This window comes from Telmatherina bonti (assembly GCF_933228915.1).
Source record: "Telmatherina bonti genome assembly, chromosome: 10".
NCBI classification, from domain to species: Eukaryota; Metazoa; Chordata; class Actinopteri; order Atheriniformes; family Telmatherinidae; genus Telmatherina; species Telmatherina bonti.
The window spans coordinates 1,142,748-1,161,293 of NC_136628.1; the positions used below are offsets into that span (position 1 = coordinate 1,142,748).

Below are 18,546 nucleotides of genomic sequence, written 5' to 3' on the forward strand. Positions count from 1 at the left end.
AACAGGATGAGATGCTCCGATACACAAGATGTCTGCACACAATGATCACCAAGCAAGCCCTCGACACGTGAATTCATCTAAAACTATGTTAAAACAACACAAATGCAGGCAAAATCTGTGGAAAATAAAGAAAAACTGGAATGAAATGAATGCAATGAAATATTAAATAAGTGAATGACAAATAATGAGGACAAATAACAACTGAAAAATATAACAATGTTGTAATATAATGAGCAAACAAAAGCAAATAAAAAAAAAGAATAAATTATTTAGATATAGAGAAAAGAAAAAAGGCCAGAAGGGATTTCGAGGTTAATCGTGTCTGTTTTCATGTTTTCTGCGATTCCAGTCGCTGGAATCCAAACCAAACCCCGTTGAAACCGTGGCAGGACAGACAGACGATCATGTCTGACCCGCAGAAGCCACAGCAGAAATGAGAAGGAGATGAGCAGATGGAGACAACAAACACAAACAACCTGATGTTCTTGGAGTCGTCTCTGATTTGCATGATCGACTTCACCTTCAGGCCTCATTTGTGTTTCCTGTTCCCCAATGAGACGGACTGTGGACACAACAACGTTTAACAGTCTCTAACACACGTTTTCTGGTATGAAGTCATGCAGTTCTAGCAGAAGAATGTTGCTGGGGGTGTCTCCCAGCACAGCAGCAGATAGGACCACTGTAGTCATGGAAAACATACATTCAGCACGCCGTCAGCGCTTGTGATCCGTTCAGTGTGTGACTTTGTCTGCAGTGTAATCCAATCAAACAATTCCAACAAAAAAGCAGAAAGGCCTGATTTACCTAGCAGTTAAAGCTGTGGCTCCACTGTGCTTGCTCCTGTTACTCAGACCGTGGCCTTTGTCGGGGCAGGGCTTGGTCTAGGACCAGAATTTGCATGCCAAGGGCAACTTGAATGAGAAGCTCCCCGGATTCTCACTACCTGACATGCAAAACCAATGGAGGACCAGTTAAAATGGCAGATATGCACAGGTGTACTACTGTCCAAACACACACACACACACACTCCAGACTAGGGAGGGTTATGGAAATAAGTGCAGTGATTTGCTGGGACACTTCCTCTGCAGTTTGTCGAGGGATGAGTTTCAGGTCTTAAAAGGTGCTAGAAGTCCTGCTCAGTGAGATCCGATCCATAAAGCAGTTTGAGTCCTCAGGACAGGTCAGGAAGAACCAGATCCGGAGAGTTTGGAGGATGCCGAGGTCTTTCCTTGTGAAGAAGAAACGTGGAGCTTGTGGAGCGTGGCAGTGGAAGGAACCAGAACAGCATAACCTGCAAGACCACAGCCCAGCAGGTAGGGACTGCAGCTGCTTTCCATCAACCCGACTTCAGTTTGACTCGTTTTGAGCAGACATTCATATGTTTTTATGTGTTTGGATCTTTTTTTAGCCAGTGGAAACACTGTGGAAGAGATTTCCTTCACTTCTGATGTCAAGAATCCTTCCAGCGTGCCTCAGCCTGCAGCTGCCTCAGGATGCGAGGCAGCAGGTGGAATTATAGTCCCGGTACCTCTGGCAGGACCAGCAGGACCAGCAGGACACTCCAGACCAGACTGGTCTAAACTAATGCTGCGAAGCTCCTTCTACTATCCCAGCACGCTGGCCCTGGTCAGCAGAGCAAAGGTAAGTTACCGTCTCCTCGTATGAACCCAGTTTCTGCAGGTCTGTCTGGGCCAACATCAGCTCTGAAAAAGCAGAAACCTCCTGACTGAAAACGGGGACTGAGAGCAGGAATATTTTTCTCCTCAACCAGGAAATTTGGATCTTTTGTAACAGAGATGGGAAGGAATAAACTCACACTTCAAACAGGTTTATCGAGTTGCTGCAACTTCAAACTGGATAAGAAGAATAAGCATTAAATGCTTCTTACAAAGTTTTTCTCCAGAGAAAACCTTCTTAACTCTGTTGCAGCTTTTCATGTCCGTCACTGGTGACTGGTGAAAAAAATGAGACGTAAACAGACAAAAAGTTTGTTTTTTCAGACACAAAACACATCAACCAATCGCTTTATTAAAACTACAATTTCTATAGAATTCTTAGATAACTAAAATAAAAGTCTTTTTACAACAGAAAATAATCATTTCCAATTCTCATCGATACACATTTTATTCCCAGTAAAACAAACTGAGACGTTTTACATTTTCATGAAAATAATGAGTTCAGTTTGCATCTGATGCAGGAGCACATCTGTAAATCATAGTTCCATGTTTAGCATTGTTAGCATCTCCTCTTCTTCTAACATCTGTCTGCTAACATCTGGGAGGAGACCAGCTGCTGGAACCAAATCAAATCAAATCAAAGATTCTTTATTCATCCCCGAGGGGAAATTCAAGGTTCCAGCCAGCTCGTCCAAGGTTTGACATGTTTGACAGACATGGAACATTTATGACAAGTTTACAGAACCAAACTGAAGCTCAGGCCCTGCAGCCAGTTTTACCAGCGGCGCCTTATAACAGAAAAGAACAGAGATACATTAGGACAATGGGTGGGTGGGCAAGGGTAAAAAACCTCATTCACTGAAGCACAAACTCAAACAAGACACACAAAGTCCAGGGAGGCGGTGAATCATGTGGGAGGGGACTGGGGGTGGATGAAGAGGGGGACAGAGCATCTATGAACATGTCTTCATGTTTCCCAGCAGTCTGGCAGGTATGACAACTACGACAATAGTTAGTCACATCAGGGGTTGGGGGGGGGGGGGGGGGGGGTTGTACCGGCCCAGGGCCGCTGGGAAGCCGAATCCAGAGGATTCCTCAGAGGAATCTGAGGAAAACAATTTGCCCTTGGCCTTGAGTCCATAGCAGGTCTCAGGCTGGCAGCTCCAAACAGCCAAATGGAACAGTTTTATTCTACTGGGGATAAAACTGATGTACTGGGAATAAAACTGTTTTACTGGGATAAAACTCTTTTACTGGGGATAAAACTGTTTTACTGGGGATAAAACTGTTTTACTGGGAATAACACTGTTCTACTGGGGATAAAACTGATGTACTGGGAATAAAACTGTTTTACTGGGATAAAACTGTTTTACTGGGGATAACACTGTTTTACTGGGGATAAAACTGTTTAACTGGGAATAACACTGTTCTACTGGGGATAAAACTGATCTCCTGGGGATAAAACTGTTTTAATGGGGATAAAACTGTTTTAATGGGGATAGTTGGTGAGTTGATGAGATAGTAAATCAGTGAATTTTACTTTACATTTTACACAGGAAACCTTTTTGGAATTGAAATTGGATTTGACTTGAAACATCAAAGTCATCCTAGTAAAAGTGAAGAGAAGCTGACTGGACCAGCAGGTAGATGAAGAGTTCATCTGGTGATGATGATGATGGTGTGTTTGTCCCTGTGCCCCTTCCAGCCCCGTCCTCGTACGTCCCCCATCTCTGGAGACTTTGGCTGCTCCGTGTGCCACAAAGTCTTCCCCCTCCAGCGGATGCTGACCCGCCATCTGAAGTGCCACAGCCTGGTGAAGAGACATCCCTGCCGCTTCTGTGGGAAAGGCTTCAACGACACCTTCGACCTGAAGAGACACATGAGAACACACACGGGTACTACACACACCTAGTACTGCACCTTGTACTGCTGCTGCTACATCTAGTACTTATGCTACTGCACCTAGTACTGCATCTAGTACTGCTGCTACTGCACCTAGTACTGCTGCTACTGCACCTAGTACTGCTGCTACTGCACCTAGTACTGCATCTAGTACTGCTGCTACTGCACCTGGTACTGCATCTAGTACTGCTGCTACTGCACCTGGTACTGCATCTAGTACTGCTGCTACTGCACCTGGTACTGCATCTAGTACTGCTGCTACTGCACCTAGTACTGCACCTTGTACTGCTGCTACTGCACCTAGTACTGCTGCTACTGCACCTAGTACTGCTGCTACTGCACCTAGTACTGCTGCTACTGCACCTAGTACTGCATCTAGTACTGCTGCTACTGCACCTAGTACTGCACCTTGTACTGCTGCTACTGCACCTAGTACTGCACCTAGTACTGCACCTAGTACTGCTGCTACTGCACCTAGTACTGCATCTAGTACTGCTGCTACTGCACCTAGTACTGCACCTTGTACTGCTGCTACTGCACCTAGTACTGCATCTAGTACTGCTGCTACTGCACCTTGTACTGCTGCTACTGCACCTAGTACTGCTGCTACTGCACCTAGTACTGCATCTAGTACTGCTGCTACTGCACCTAGTACTGCACCTTGTACTGCTGCTACTGCACCTAGTACTGCATCTAGTACTGCTGCTACTGCACCTTGTACTGCTGCTACTGCACCTAGTACTGCATCTAGTACTGCTGCTACTGCACCTAGTACTGCACCTAGTACTGCTGCTACTGCACCTAGTACTGCATCTAGTACTGCTGCTACTGCACCTAGTACTGCACCTTGTACTGCTGCTACTGCACCTAGTACTGCACCTAGTACTGCACCTAGTACTGCTGCTACTGCACCTTGTACTGCTGCTACTGCACCTAGTACTGCATCTAGTACTGCTGCTACTGCACCTAGTACTGCACCTTGTACTGCTGCTACTGCACCTAGTACTGCATCTAGTACTGCTGCTACTGCACCTAGTACTGCACCTTGTACTGCTGCTACTGCACCTAGTACTGCACCTAGTACTGCACCTAGTACTGCACCTAGTACTGCTGCTACTGCACCTAGTACTGCACCTAGTACTGCTGCTACTGCACCTAGTACTGCTGCTACTGCACCTAGTACTGCACCTAGTACTGCTGCTACTGCACCTAGTACTGCTGCTACTGCACCTAGTACTGCTGCTACTGCACCTAGTACTGCACCTAGTACTGCTGCTACTGCACCTAGTACTGCTGCTACTGCACCTAGTACTGCACCTAGTACTGCTGCTACTGCACCTAGTACTGCACCTAGTACTGCTGCTACTGCACCTAGTACTGCTGCTACTGCACCTAGTACTGCATCTAGTACTGCTGCTACTGCACCTAGTACTGCACCTTGTACTGCTGCTACTGCACCTAGTACTGCACCTAGTACTGCACCTAGTACTGCACCTAGTACTGCTGCTACTGCACCTAGTACTGCATCTAGTACTGCTGCTACTGCACCTAGTACTGCACCTTGTACTGCTGCTACTGCACCTAGTACTGCTGCTACTGCGCCTAGTACTGCTGCTACTGCACCTAGTACTGCTGCTACTGCACCTAGTACTGCACCTAGTACTGCTGCTACTGCACCTAGTACTGCTGCTACTGCACCTAGTACTGCACCTAGTACTGCTGCTACTGCACCTAGTACTGCACCTAGTACTGCTGCTACTGCACCTAGTACTGCACCTAGTACTGCTGCTACTGCACCTAGTACTGCTGCTACTGCACCTAGTACTGCACCTAGTACTGCTGCTACTGCACCTAGTACTGCACCTAGTACTGCTGCTACTGCACCTAGTACTGCATCTAGTACTGCTGCTACTGCATCTAGCAGGCGGACTGCCTTTGTTGCCAGATCAGTCGCCGCATGTCGACTGTGTCCCTGTATGTTGCAGGTATCCGTCCCTACAAGTGTGAGCTGTGTGAGAAGGCATTCACCCAACGCTGCTCCCTGGAGTCCCACATGAGGAAGATCCATGGTGTTCATCAACAGTATGCCTACCGCCAGAGACGCTCCAAGATCTTTGTATGTGAGGACTGTGGTTTCACCTCAAGCCGTCCTGATGAGTACTTCCTCCATGTGAGGCAGCATCACCCCAGCAGTCCTGCTCTCCGTAGATATTACCGCCGCCAGGCCCATGAGAACAGCAGCTTTCCATCTGCAGATCCTAAACTCAACCCTTACCTTCTGTACTCAGCTTCTTCTTACTACATGTAGGCTTTCCTCTGCCTGTCGATGAAACCATCTTCAGTACTCAGCTGTGAGACGGGCAGACCATGCATGATGTCATCATGTGTGTTCAGTCGGTTCTCAGATCACATGTAAGGAGAACGAAGTAAATAAAGATAAAACGGTGTCTCTATTTCCACCCACATTTCAGTAAAAGCTCAGAACAAATAAGTTACATTGTAGTTTACATGGTTCTACACGCAGAGTTCCACTTTTGTGATGTGATCTCTTTAGATTGCTGATAACAGCCTAAGAACGGACTAAGCCGTAGTTTCCAGAACGTCTCCATCAGGATCCTCGAGAAGGTTAAGAGAACGTCTCCATCAGGATCCTCGAGAAAATTAGGAGAACGTCTCCATCAGGATCCTCGAGAAGGTTAAGAGAACGTCTCCATCAGGATCCTCGAGAAAGTTAGGAGAACGTCTCCATCAGGATCCTCGAGAAGGTTAGGAGAACGTCTCCATCAGGATCCTCGAGAAAGTTAGGAGAACGTCTCCATCAGGATCCTCCAGAAGGTTAAGAGAACGTCTCCATCAGGATCCTCGAGAAGGTTAGGAGAACGTCTCCATCAGGATCCTCGAGAAAGTTAGGAGAACGTCTCCATCAGGATCCTCCAGAAGGTTAGGAGAACGTCTCCATCAGGATCCTCGAGAAAGTTAGGAGAACGTCTCCATCAGGATCCTCGAGAAAGTTAGGAGAACGTCTCCATCAGGATACTCGAGAAAGTTAGGAGAACGTCTCCATCAGGATCCTTGAGAAGGTTAGGAGAACGTCTCCATCAGGATCCTCGAGAAAGTTAGGAGAACGTCTCCATCAGGATCCTCCAGAAGGTTAAGAGAACGTCTCCATCAGGATCCTCGAGAAGGTTAGGAGAACGTCTCCATCAGGATCCTCGAGAAAGTTAGGAGAACGTCTCCATCAGGATCCTCGAGAAAGTTAGGAGAACGTCTCCATCAGGATCCTCGAGAAAGTTAGAAGAACGTCTCCATCAGGATCCTCCAGAAGGTTAGGAGAACGTCTCCATCAGGATCCTCGAGAAAGTTAGAAGAACGTCTCCATCAGGATCCTCCAGAAGGTTAGGAGAACGTCTCCATCAGGATCCTCAAGAAGCTGCATAAGAACGTCTCCATCAGGATCCTTCAGAAGCTGCAGGAGAACATCTCCATCAGGATCCTCCAGAAGCTGCAGGAGAACGTCTCCATCAGGATCCTCCAGAAAGTTAGGAGAACATCTCCATCAGGATCCTACAGAAGGTCAGGAGAACGTCTCCATCAGGATCCTTCGGAAGGTTAGGAGAACGCCGCCATCAGGTTCCTCCAGAAGCTGCAGGAGAACGTCTCCATCAGGTTCCTCCAGAAGCTGCAGGAGAACGTCTCCATCAGGATCCTTCAGAAGCTGCAGGAGAACATCTCCATCAGGATCCTCCAGAAAGTTAGGAGAACATCTCCATCAGGATCCTAAAGACGGTTAGGAGAACGTCTCAATCAGGATCATGCAGAAACTGCTGGAGAACGTCTCCATCAGGATCCTCGAGAAAGTTAGGAGAACGTCTCCATCAGGATCCTCCAGAAGGTTAGGAGAACGTCTCCATCAGGATCCTCAAGAAGCTGCATAAGAACGTCTCCATCAGGATCCTCCAGAGGCTGCAGGAGAACGTCTCCATCAGGTTCCTCCAGAAGCTGCAGGAGAACGTCTCCATCAGGATCCTTCAGAAGCTGCAGGAGAACATCTTCATCAGGATCCTCCAGAAAGTTAGGAGAACATCTCCATCAGGATCCTACAGAAGGTCAGGAGAACGTCTCCATCAGGATCCTCAAGAAGCTGCATAAGAACGTCTCCATCAGGATCCTAAAGAAGCTGCATAAGAACGTCTCCATCAGGATCCTCAAGAAGGTTAGGAGACCGTCTCCATCAGGATCCTTCAGAAGCTGCAGGAGAACATCTCCATCAGGATCCTTCGGAAGGTTAGGAGAACGTCTCAATCAGGATCCGTCAGAATCTGCAGGACAACGTCTCCATCAGGTTCCTACATAAGGTTAGCAGAACGTCTCCATCAGGATCCTTCGGAAGGTTAGGAGAACGTCTCCATCAGGATCCTAAAGAAGGTCTGCAGAACGTCTCCATCAGGATCCTTCGGAAGGTTAGGAGAGCGTCTCAATCAGGATCCGTCAGAATCTGCAGGACAACGTCTCCATCAGGTTCCTAAAGAAGGTTAGGAGAACGTCTCCATCAGGATCTTCCAGAAGCTGCAGGAGAACATCTCCATCAGGATCCTACAGAAGGTTAGGAGAACGTCTCCATCAGGATCCTCAAGAAGGTTAGGAGAACGTGTCCATCAGGATCCTCCAGAAGCTGCAGGAGAACGTCTCCATCAGGATCTTCCAGAAAGTTAGGAGAACGTCTCCATCAGGATCCTCGAGAAGGTTAGGAGAACGTCTCCATCAGGATCCTCCAGAAGGTTAGGAGAACGTCTCCATCAGGATCCTCGAGAAAGTTAGGAGAACGTCTCCATCAGGATCCTCCAGAAGGTTAGGAGAACGTCTCCATCAGGATCCTCCAGAAGGTTAGGAGAAAGTCTCCATCAGGATCGTTCAGAAGCTGCAGGAGTACATCTCCATCAGGATCCTCGAGAAAGTTAGAAGAACGTCTCCATCAGGATCCTCGAGAAAGTTAGGAGAACGTCTCCATCAGGATCCTCCAGAAGGTTAGGAGAACGTCTCCATCAGGATCCTCCAGAAAGTTAGGAGAACATCTCCATCAGGATCCTACAGAAGGTCAGGAGAACGTCTCCATCAGGATCCTTCGGAAGGTTAGGAGAACGTCTCCATCAGGTTCCTCCAGAAGCTGCATAAGAACGTCTCCATCAGAATCCTTCAGAAGCTGCAGGAGAACATCTCCATCAGGATCCTCCAGAAGCTGCAGGAGAACGTCTCCATCAGGATCCTCCAGAAAGTTAGGAGAACATCTCCATCAGGATCCTACAGAAGGTCAGGAGAACGTCTCCATCAGGATCCTTCGGAAGGTTAGGAGAACGTCTCCATCAGGTTCCTCCAGAAGCTGCAGGAGAACGTCTCCATCAGGATCTTCCAGAAGCTGCAGGAGAACATCTCCATCAGGATCCTCGAGAAAGTTAGAAGAACGTCTCCATCAGGATCCTCGAGAAAGTTAGGAGAACGTCTCCATCAGGATCCTCCAGAAGGTTAGGAGATCGTCTCCATCAGGATCCTCCAGAAGCTGCAGGAGAACGTCTCCATCAGGATCCTCCAGAAAGTTAGGAGAACATCTCCATCAGGATCTTACAGAAGGTCAGGAGAACGTCTCCATCAGGATCCTTCGGAAGGTTAGGAGAACGTCTCCATCAGGTTCCTCCAGAAGCTGCAGGAGAACGTCTCCATCAGGATCCTTCAGAAGCTGCAGGAGAACATCTCCATCAGGATCCTCCAGAAAGTTAGGAGAACGTCTCCATCAGGATCCTCAAGAAGGTTAGGAGAACGTCTCCATCAGGATCCTTGAGAAGGTTAGGAGAACGTCTCCATCAGGATCCTCGAGAAAGTTAGGAGAACGTCTCAGTCAGGATCCTCCAGAAGGTTAAGAGAACGTCTCCATCAGGATCCTCGAGAAGGTTAGGAGAACGTCTCCATCAGGATCCTCGAGAAAGTTAGGAGAACGTCTCCATCAGGATCCTCGAGAAAGATAGCAGAACGTCTCCATCAGGATCCTCGAGAAAGTTAGGAGAACGTCTCCATCAGGATCCTCAAGAAGCTGCATAAGAACGTCTCCATCAGGATCCTTCAGAAGCTGCAGGAGAACATCTCCATCAGGATCCTCCTGAAGCTGCAGGAGAACGTCTCCATCAGGATCCTCCAGAAAGTTAGGAGAACATCTCCATCAGGATCCTACAGAAGGTCAGGAGAACGTCTCCATCAGGATCCTTCGGAAGGTTAGGAGAACGCCGCCATCAGGTTCCTCCAGAAGCTGCAGGAGAACGTCTCCATCAGGATCCTCGAGAAAGTTAGGAGAACGTCTCCATCAGGATCCTCCAGAAGGTTAGGAGAACGTCTCCATCAGGATCCTCAAGAAGCTGCATAAGAACGTCTCCATCAGGATCCTCCAGAAGCTGCAGGAGAACGTCTCCATCAGGTTCCTCCAGAAGCTGCAGGAGAACGTCTCCATCAGGATCCTTCAGAAGCTGCAGGAGAACATCTTCATCAGGATCCTCCAGAAAGTTAGGAGAACATCTCCATCAGGATCCTACAGAAGGTCAGGAGAACGTCTCCATCAGGATCCTCAAGAAGCTGCATAAGAACGTCTCCATCAGGATCCTAAAGAAGCTGCATAAGAACGTCTCCATCAGGATCCTCAAGAAGGTTAGGAGACCGTCTCCATCAGGATCCTTCAGAAGCTGCAGGAGAACATCTCCATCAGGATCCTTCGGAAGGTTAGGAGAACGTCTCAATCAGGATCCGTCAGAATCTGCAGGACAACGTCTCCATCAGGTTCCTACATAAGGTTAGCAGAACGTCTCCATCAGGATCCTTCGGAAGGTTAGGAGAACGTCTCCATCAGGATCCTAAAGAAGGTCTGCAGAACGTCTCCATCAGGATCCTTCGGAAGGTTAGGAGAACGTCTCAATCAGGATCCGTCAGAATCTGCAGGACAACGTCTCCATCAGGTTCCTAAAGAAGGTTAGGAGAACGTCTCCATCAGGATCTTCCAGAAGCTGCAGGAGAACATCTCCATCAGGATCCTATAAAAGGTCAGGAGAACGTCTCCATCAGGATCCTACAGAAGGTTAGGAGAACGTCTCCATCAGGATCCTCAAGAAGGTTAGGAGAACGTCTCCATCAGGATCCTCAAGAAGGTTAGGAGAACGTGTCCATCAGGATCCTCCAGAAGCTGCAGGAGAACGTCTCCATCAGGATCTTCCAGAAGCTGCAGGAGAACGTCTCCATCAGGATCCTCCAGAAAGTTAGGAGAACGTCTCCATCAGGATCCTCCAGAAGGTTAGGAGAACGTCTCCATCAGGATCCTCCAGAAGGTTAGGAGAACGTCTCCATCAGGATCCTCGAGAAAGTTAGGAGAACGTCTCCATCAGGATCCTCCAGAAGGTTAGGAGAACGTCTCCATCAGGATCCTCCAGAAGGTTAGGAGAACGTCTCCATCAGGATCGTTCAGAAGCTGCAGGAGTACATCTCCATCAGGATCCTCGAGAAAGTTAGAAGAACGTCTCCATCAGGATCCTCCAGAAGGTTAGGAGAACGTCTCCATCAGGATCCTCCAGAAGCTGCAGGAGAACGTCTCCATCAGGATCCTCCAGAAAGTTAGGAGAACATCTCCATCAGGATCCTACAGAAGGTCAGGAGAACGTCTCCATCAGGATCCTTCGGAAGGTTAGGAGAACGTCTCCATCAGGTTCCTCCAGAAGCTGCAGGAGAACGTCTCCATCAGGATCCTTCAGAAGCTGCAGGAGAACATCTCCATCAGGATCCTCCAGAAAGTTAGGAGAACGTCTCCATCAGGATCCTCAAGAAGGTTAGGAGAACGTCTCCATCAGGATCCTCAAGAAGCTGCATAAGAACATCTCCATCAGGATCCTACAGAAGCTGCATAAGAACGTCTCCATCATGATCCTCAAGAAGGTTAGGAGACCGTCTCCATCAGGATCCTTCAGAAGCTGCAGGAGAACATCTCCATCAGGATCCTCCAGAAAGTTAGGAGAACATCTCCATCAGGATCCTTCGGAAGGTTAGGAGACCGTCTCCATCAGGATCCTAAAGAAGGTCTGCAGAACGTCTCCATCAGGATCCTCCAGAAAGTTAGGAGAACATCTCCATCAGGATCCTTCGGAAGGTTAGGAGAACGTCTCCATCAGGATCCTAAAGAAGGTCTGCAAAACGTCTCCATCAGGATCCTTCGGAAGGTTAGGAGAACGTCTCAATCAGTATCCGTCAGAATCTGCAGGACAACGTCTCCATCAGGATCCTCAAGAAGGTTAGGAGAACGTGTCCATCAGGATCCTACAGAAGCTGCAGGAGAACATCTCCATCAGGTTCTATCAGGGGCGGCTGTAGCTCAGGAGGAAGAGCAGTTGTCCTTCAACAGGTAAGTTGAAGGATCGATTCCAGGCTTCCCCTGAAATGCCGAAGTGTCCTAGGGCAAGACACTGAACCCCAAACTGCCCCCCCGATGTGCCTATCGGGGTATGAGTGTGTTGAGTGAGTGTGTGTGTGAATGGGTGAATGTGACAAGTAGTGTAAAGCGCTTTGAGTGGTCTGTATGACTAGAAAAGCGCTATAGAAGTACAAGTCCATTTACCATTTACCATCTCCATCAGGATCCTCCAGAAGGTTAGGAGAACGTCTCCATCAGGATCCTCCAGAAGGTTAGGAGAACATCTCCATCAGGATCCTACAGAAAGTTAGGAGAACATCTCCATCAGGATCCTCCAAAAGCTGCATAAGAACGTCTCCATCAGGATCCTACAGAAAGTTAGGAGAACGTCTCAATCAGGATCCGTCAGAATCTGCAGGACAACGTCTCCATCAGGATCCTCCAGAAGGTTAGGAGAACGTCTCCATCAGGATCCTTCGGAAGGTTAGGAGAACGTCTCCATCAGGATCCTAAAGAAGGTCTGCAGAACGTCTCCATCAGGATCCTTCGGAAGGTTAGGAGAACGTCTCAATCAGGATCCGTCAGAAACTGCAGGACAACGTCTCCATCAGGTTCCTAAAGAAGGTTAGGAGAACGTCTCCATCAGGATCTTCCAGAAGCTGCAGGAGAACATCTTCATCAGGATCCTATAAAAGGTCAGGAGAACGTCTCCATCAGGATCCTACAGAAGGTTAGGAGAACGTCTCCATCAGGATCCTCAAGAAAGTTAGGAGAACGTCTCCATCAGGATCCTCCAGAAGGTTAGGAGAACGTCTCCATCAGGATCGTTCAGAAGCTGCAGGAGTACATCTCCATCAGGATCCTCGAGAAAGTTAGAAGAACGTCTCCATCAGGATCCTCGAGAAAGTTAGGAGAACATCTCCATCAGGATCCTCCAGAAGGTTAGGAGAACGTCTCCATCAGGATCCTCAAGAAGCTGCATAAGAACGTCTCCATCAGGATCCTTCAGAAGCTGCAGGAGAACGTCTCCATCAGGATCCTCCAGAAATTTAGAAGAACGTCTCCATCAGGATCCTCGAGAAAGTTAGGAGAACGTCTCCATCAGGATCCTCCAGAAGGTTAGGAGAACGTCTCCATCAGGATCCTCAAGAAGCTGCATAAGAACGTCTCCATCAGGATCCTCAAGAAGCTGCAGGAGAACGTCTCCATCAGGATCCTCCAGAAAGTTAGGAGAACATCTCCATCAGGATCCTACAGAAGGTCAGAAGAACGTCTCCATCAGGATCCTTTGGAAGGTTAGGAGAACGTCTCCATCAGGATCCTTCAGAAGCTGCAGGAGAACATCTCCATCAGGATCCTCCAGAAAGTTAGGAGAACATCTCCATCAGGATCCTTCGGAAGGTTAGGAGAACGTCTCCATCAGGATCCTAAAGAAGGTCTGCAGAACGTCTCCATCAGGATCCTTCGGAAGGTTAGGAGAACGTCTCAATCAGGATCCGTCAGAATCTGCAGGACAACGTCCCCATCAGGATCCTCAAGAAGGTTAGGAGAACGTCTCCATCAGGATCCTCAAGAAGGTTAGGAGAACGTGTCCATCAGGATCCTACAGAAGCTGCAGGAGAACATCTCCATCAGGTTCTATCAGGGGCGGCTGTAGCTCAGGAGGAAGAGCAGTTGTCCTTCAACAGGTAAGTTGAAGGATCGATTCCAGGCTTCCCCTGAAATGCCGAAGTGTCCTAGGGCAAGACACTGAACCCCAAACTGCCCCCCCCGATGTGCCTATCGGGGTATGAGTGTGTTGAGTGAGTGTGTGTGTGAATGGGTGAATGTGACAAGTAGTGTAAAGCGCTTTGAGTGGTCTGTATGACTAGAAAAGCGCTATAGAAGTACAAGTCCATTTACCATTTACCATCTCCATCAGGATCCTCCAGAAGGTTAGGAGAACATCTCCATCAGGATCCTACAGAAAGTTAGGAGAACATCTCCATCAGGATCCTCCAGAAGGTTAGGAGAACGTCTCCATCAGGATCCTACAGAAGGTTAGGAGAACGTCTCCATCAGGATCCTCCAAAAGCTGCAGGAGAACGAATCCATCAGGATCCTCCAGAAGGTTAGGAGAATGTCTCCATCAGGATCCTCGAGAAAGTTAGGAGAACGTCTCCATCAGGATCTTCCAGAAGCTGCAGGAGAACATCTCCATCAGGATCCTATAAAAGGTCAGGAGAACGTCTCCATCAGGATCCTCGAGAAAGTTAGGAGAACGTCTCCATCAGGATCCTCCAGAAGGTTAGGAGAACGTCTCCATCAGGATCGTTCAGTAGCTGCAGGAGTACATCTCCATCAGGATCCTCGAGAAAGTTAGGAGAACGTCTCCATCAGGATCCTCCAGAAGGTTAGGAGAACGTCTCCACCAGGATCCTCAAGAAGCTGCATAAGAACGTCTCCATCAGGATCCTTCAGAAGCTGCAGGAGAACATCTCCATCAGGATCCTCCAGAAGCTGCAGGAGAACGTCTCCATCAGGATCCTCCAGAAAGTTAGGAGAACATCTCCATCAGGATCCTACAGAAGGTCAGGAGAACGTCTCCATCAGGATCCTTCGGAAGGTTAGGAGAACGTCTCCATCAGGTTCCTCCAGAAGCTGCAGGAGAACGTCTCCATCAGGATCTTCCAGAAGCTGCAGGAGAACATCTCCATCAGGATCCTCGAGAAAGTTAGAAGAACGTCTCCATCAGGATCCTCGAGAAAGTTAGGAGAACGTCTCCATCAGGATCCTCCAGAAGGTTAGGAGAACGTCTCCATCAGGATCCTCAAGATGCTGCATAAGAACGTCTCCATCAGGATCCTCCAGAAGCTGCAGGAGAACGTCTCCATCAGGATCCTCCAGAAAGTTAGGAGAACATCTCCATCAGGATCCTACAGAAGGTCAGGAGAACGTCTCCATCAGGATCCTTCGGAAGGTTAGGAGAACGTCTCCATCAGGTTCCTCGAGAAGCTGCAGGAGAACGTCTCCATCAGGATCCTTCAGAAGCTGCAGGAGAACATCTCCATCAGGATCCTCCAGAAAGTTAGGAGAACGTCTCCATCAGGATCCTCAAGAAGGTTAGGAGAACGTGTCCATCAGGATCCTCCAGAAGCTGCAGGAGAACGTCTCCATCAGGATCTTCCAGAAGCTGCAGGAGAACGTCTCCATCAGGATCCTCCAGAAAGTTAGGAGAACGTCTCCATCAGGATCCTCGAGAAAGTTAGGAGAACGTCTCCATCAGGTTCCTAAAGAAGGTTAGGAGAACGTCTCCATCAGGATCCTACAGAAGGTCAGGAGAACATCTCCATCAGGATCCTACAGAAGCTGCAGGAGAACGTCTCCATCAGGATACTCCAGAAGCTGCAGGAGAACATCTCCATCAGGATCCCACAGAAGCTGCAGGACAACATCTCCATCAGGATCCTAAAGAAGTTTAGGAGAACGTCTCCATCAGGATCCTCCAGAAGCTGCAAGAAAACGTCTCCATCAGGATCCTCAAGAAGCTGCAGGAGAACGTCTCCATGAGGATCCTCCAGAAGGTTAGGAGAACGTCTCCATCACGATCCTCCAGAAGGTTAGGAGAACGTCTCCATCACGATCCTCCAGAAACTGCAGGAGAACGTTTCCATCAGGATCCTCCCGAAGCTGCAGGAGAACGTCTCCATCAGCATCCTCCAGAAACTGCAGGAGAACATCTCCATCAGGATCCTCTAGAAGCTGCAGGAGAACATGGTGAACTGTCCTGATGGGACTTGTAGCACTAATAGGACTGGTAGCACTGGGAGGACTGGTAGCACTGGGAGGACTGGTAGTACTGGGGGGATTGGTAGCACTGGGGGGACTTGTAGCACTGGGAGGACTGGGAGGACTGGTAGCACTAAGAAGACTGCTAGTACTAGTGGGACTGGTAGCACTGGGAGGACTGGTAGCACTAAGAAGACCGGTAGAACTGGGAGCACTGGGAGGACTGGGAGCACTAAGAGGACTGCTAGTACTGGTAGCACTTGGAGGACTGCTAGCACTTAGTGGACTGGTGGTACTGGGAGGACTGGTAGCACTGGGAGGACTGGTAGCACTGGGAGGACTGGTAGCACTTAGTGGACTGGTGGTACTTGGAGGACTGGTAGCACTGGGAGGACTGGTAGCACTGGGGGGACTGATAGCACTGGGAGGACTGGTAGAACGAAGAGGACTGGTAGTACTGGAAGGACTGGTAGGACTGGGAGGACTGGTATCACTGGGAGGACTGGTAGCTCTGGGAGGACTGGTAGCACTCGGGGGACTGGTAGCACTCAGAGGACTGGTAGCACTGGGAGCATTGGAAGGACTAGTAGCACTTAGAGGACTGGTAGCACTCGGAGCACTGGGAGGACTGGTAGCACTGCGAGGACTGGTAGCACTAAGACGACTGGTAGCACTGGGAGCACTGGGAGGACTGGTAGCACTAAGTGGACTGGTAGTACTGGGAGGACTGGTAGCACTAAGAGGACAGGTAGTACTGGGAGGACTGGTAGCACTGGGAGGACTGGTAGCACTAAGAGGACTGGTAGCACTGGGAGGACTGGTAGCTCCTGGAGGACGGGCAGCACTGGGAGGACTAGTCGCACTGGAAGGACTGGTAGCACTGGGGGGACTGGTAGCACTTAGAGGACTGGTTGCAATGGGAGGACTGGTAGCACTGGGAGGACTGGGAGGACTGGTAGCACTAAGAGGACCTGTAGCACTGGTGGGACTGGTAGCACTGGGAGGACTGGTAGCACTGGAAGGACTTGTAGCACTAAGAGGACTCGTAGCAATGGGAGCACTGGGAGGACTGGTAGTACTGGGATCACTGGGAGGACTGGTAGCACTGGGAGGACCAGTAGCACTGGGAGGACTGGTAGCACTGGGAGGACTGGTAGCATCAGGAGCACTGGGAGGACTGGGAGGACTGGTAGCACTAAGTGGACTGGTAGCACCGGGAGGACTGGTAGCACTAGGGGGACTGGTAGCACTGGGAGGACGGGTAGCACTGGTGGGACTGGTAGCACTGTGGGGACTGGTAGCACTGGGAGGACTGGTAGCACTGGGAGGACTGGGAGGACTGGTAGCACCGGGAGCACTGGGAGGACCGGTAGCACTGGGGGGACTGGTAGCACTGGGAGGATTGGTAGCACTGGGAGGACTGGTGGCACTGAGGGGACTGGTAGCACTGGGGGGACTGATAGGACTGGGATGACTGGTAGAACTAAGAGGACTGGTAGCCCTAAGAGGACTGGTAGCACTGGGAGAATTGGGAGGACTGGGAGGACTGGTAGCCCTAAGAGGACTGGTAGCACTGGGAGCATTGGGAGGACTGGTAGCACTAAGAAGACTGGTTGCACTGGGAGGACGGGTAGCACTGGTGGGACTGGTAGCACTGTGGGGACTGGTAGCACCGGGAGCACTGGGAGGACTGGTAGCACTGGGAGGAATGGTATCACTGGGAGGAATGGTATCACTGGGAGGACTGGTATAACTGGGAGGACTGGTAGCACTGGGAGCGCTGGGAGGATTGGTAGCGCTGGGGGGACTAGTAGCACTGGGAGGACTAGTAGCACTGGGAGGACTGGTAGCACTGGGGAGACTGTTAGCACTTTTAGAACTCGTAGCACTGGGGGGACTGGTAGCACTGGGAGGACTGGTAGCACTGGGAGGACTGGTAGCATCAGGAGCACTGGGAGGACTGGAAGGACTGGTAGCACTAAGTGGACTGGTAGCACCGGGAGGACTGGTAGCACTGGGGGGACTGGTAGCACTGGGAGGACGGGTAGCACTGGTGGGACTGGTAGCACTGTGGGGACTGGTAGCACTGGGAGGACTGGTAGCACTGGGAGGACTGGGAGGACTGGTAGCACCGGGAGCACTGGGAGGACCGGTAGCACTGGGGGGACTGGTAGCACTGGGAGGATTGGTAGCACTGGGAGGACTGGTGGCACTGAGGGGACTGGTAGCACTGGGGGGACTGATAGGACTGGGATGACTGGTAGAACTAAGAGGACTGGTAGCCCTAAGAGGACTGGTAGCACTGGGAGAATTGGGAGGACTGGGAGGACTGGTAGCCCTAAGAGGACTGGTAGCACTGGGAGCATTGGGAGGACTGGTAGCACTAACAAGACTGGTAGCACTGGGAGGACGGGTAGCACTGGTGGGACTGGTAGCACTGTGGGGACTGGTAGCACCGGGAGCACTGGGAGGACTGGTAGCACTGGGAGGAATGGTATCACTGGGAGGAATGGTATCACTGGGAGGACTGGTATAACTGGGAGGACTGGTAGCACTGGGAGCGCTGGGAGGATTGGTAGCGCTGGGGGGACTAGTAGCACTGGGAGGACTAGTAGCACTGGGAGGACTGGTAGCACTGGGGAGACTGTTAGCACTTTTAGAACTCGTAGCACTGTGGGGACTGGTAGCACTGGGAGGACTGGTAGCACTGGAAGGATTGATAGAACTGGGAGGACTGGTAGCATTAAGAGGACTGGTAGCACTGGTACC

At 49.9% G+C, this 18,546-nt stretch overlaps 1 protein-coding gene across 1 annotated transcript; it reads left to right on the plus strand.

The window, feature by feature from the left end:
* Positions 1-1,193: 1,193 nt before the first annotated feature.
* On the plus strand, positions 1,194-5,886 carry LOC306761694 (putative transcription factor ovo-like protein 3; the record flags this gene model as incomplete). The annotated part of the gene is made up of 4 exons (XM_079247963.1): positions 1,194-1,313; positions 1,409-1,641; positions 3,382-3,571; positions 5,564-5,886. Exons 1-4 carry the CDS (start codon positions 1,214-1,216, stop codon positions 5,884-5,886), a joined length of 846 nt encoding a protein of 281 aa, XP_079104089.1. The 5' UTR covers positions 1,194-1,213.
* Positions 5,887-18,546: the final 12,660 nt, after the last annotated feature.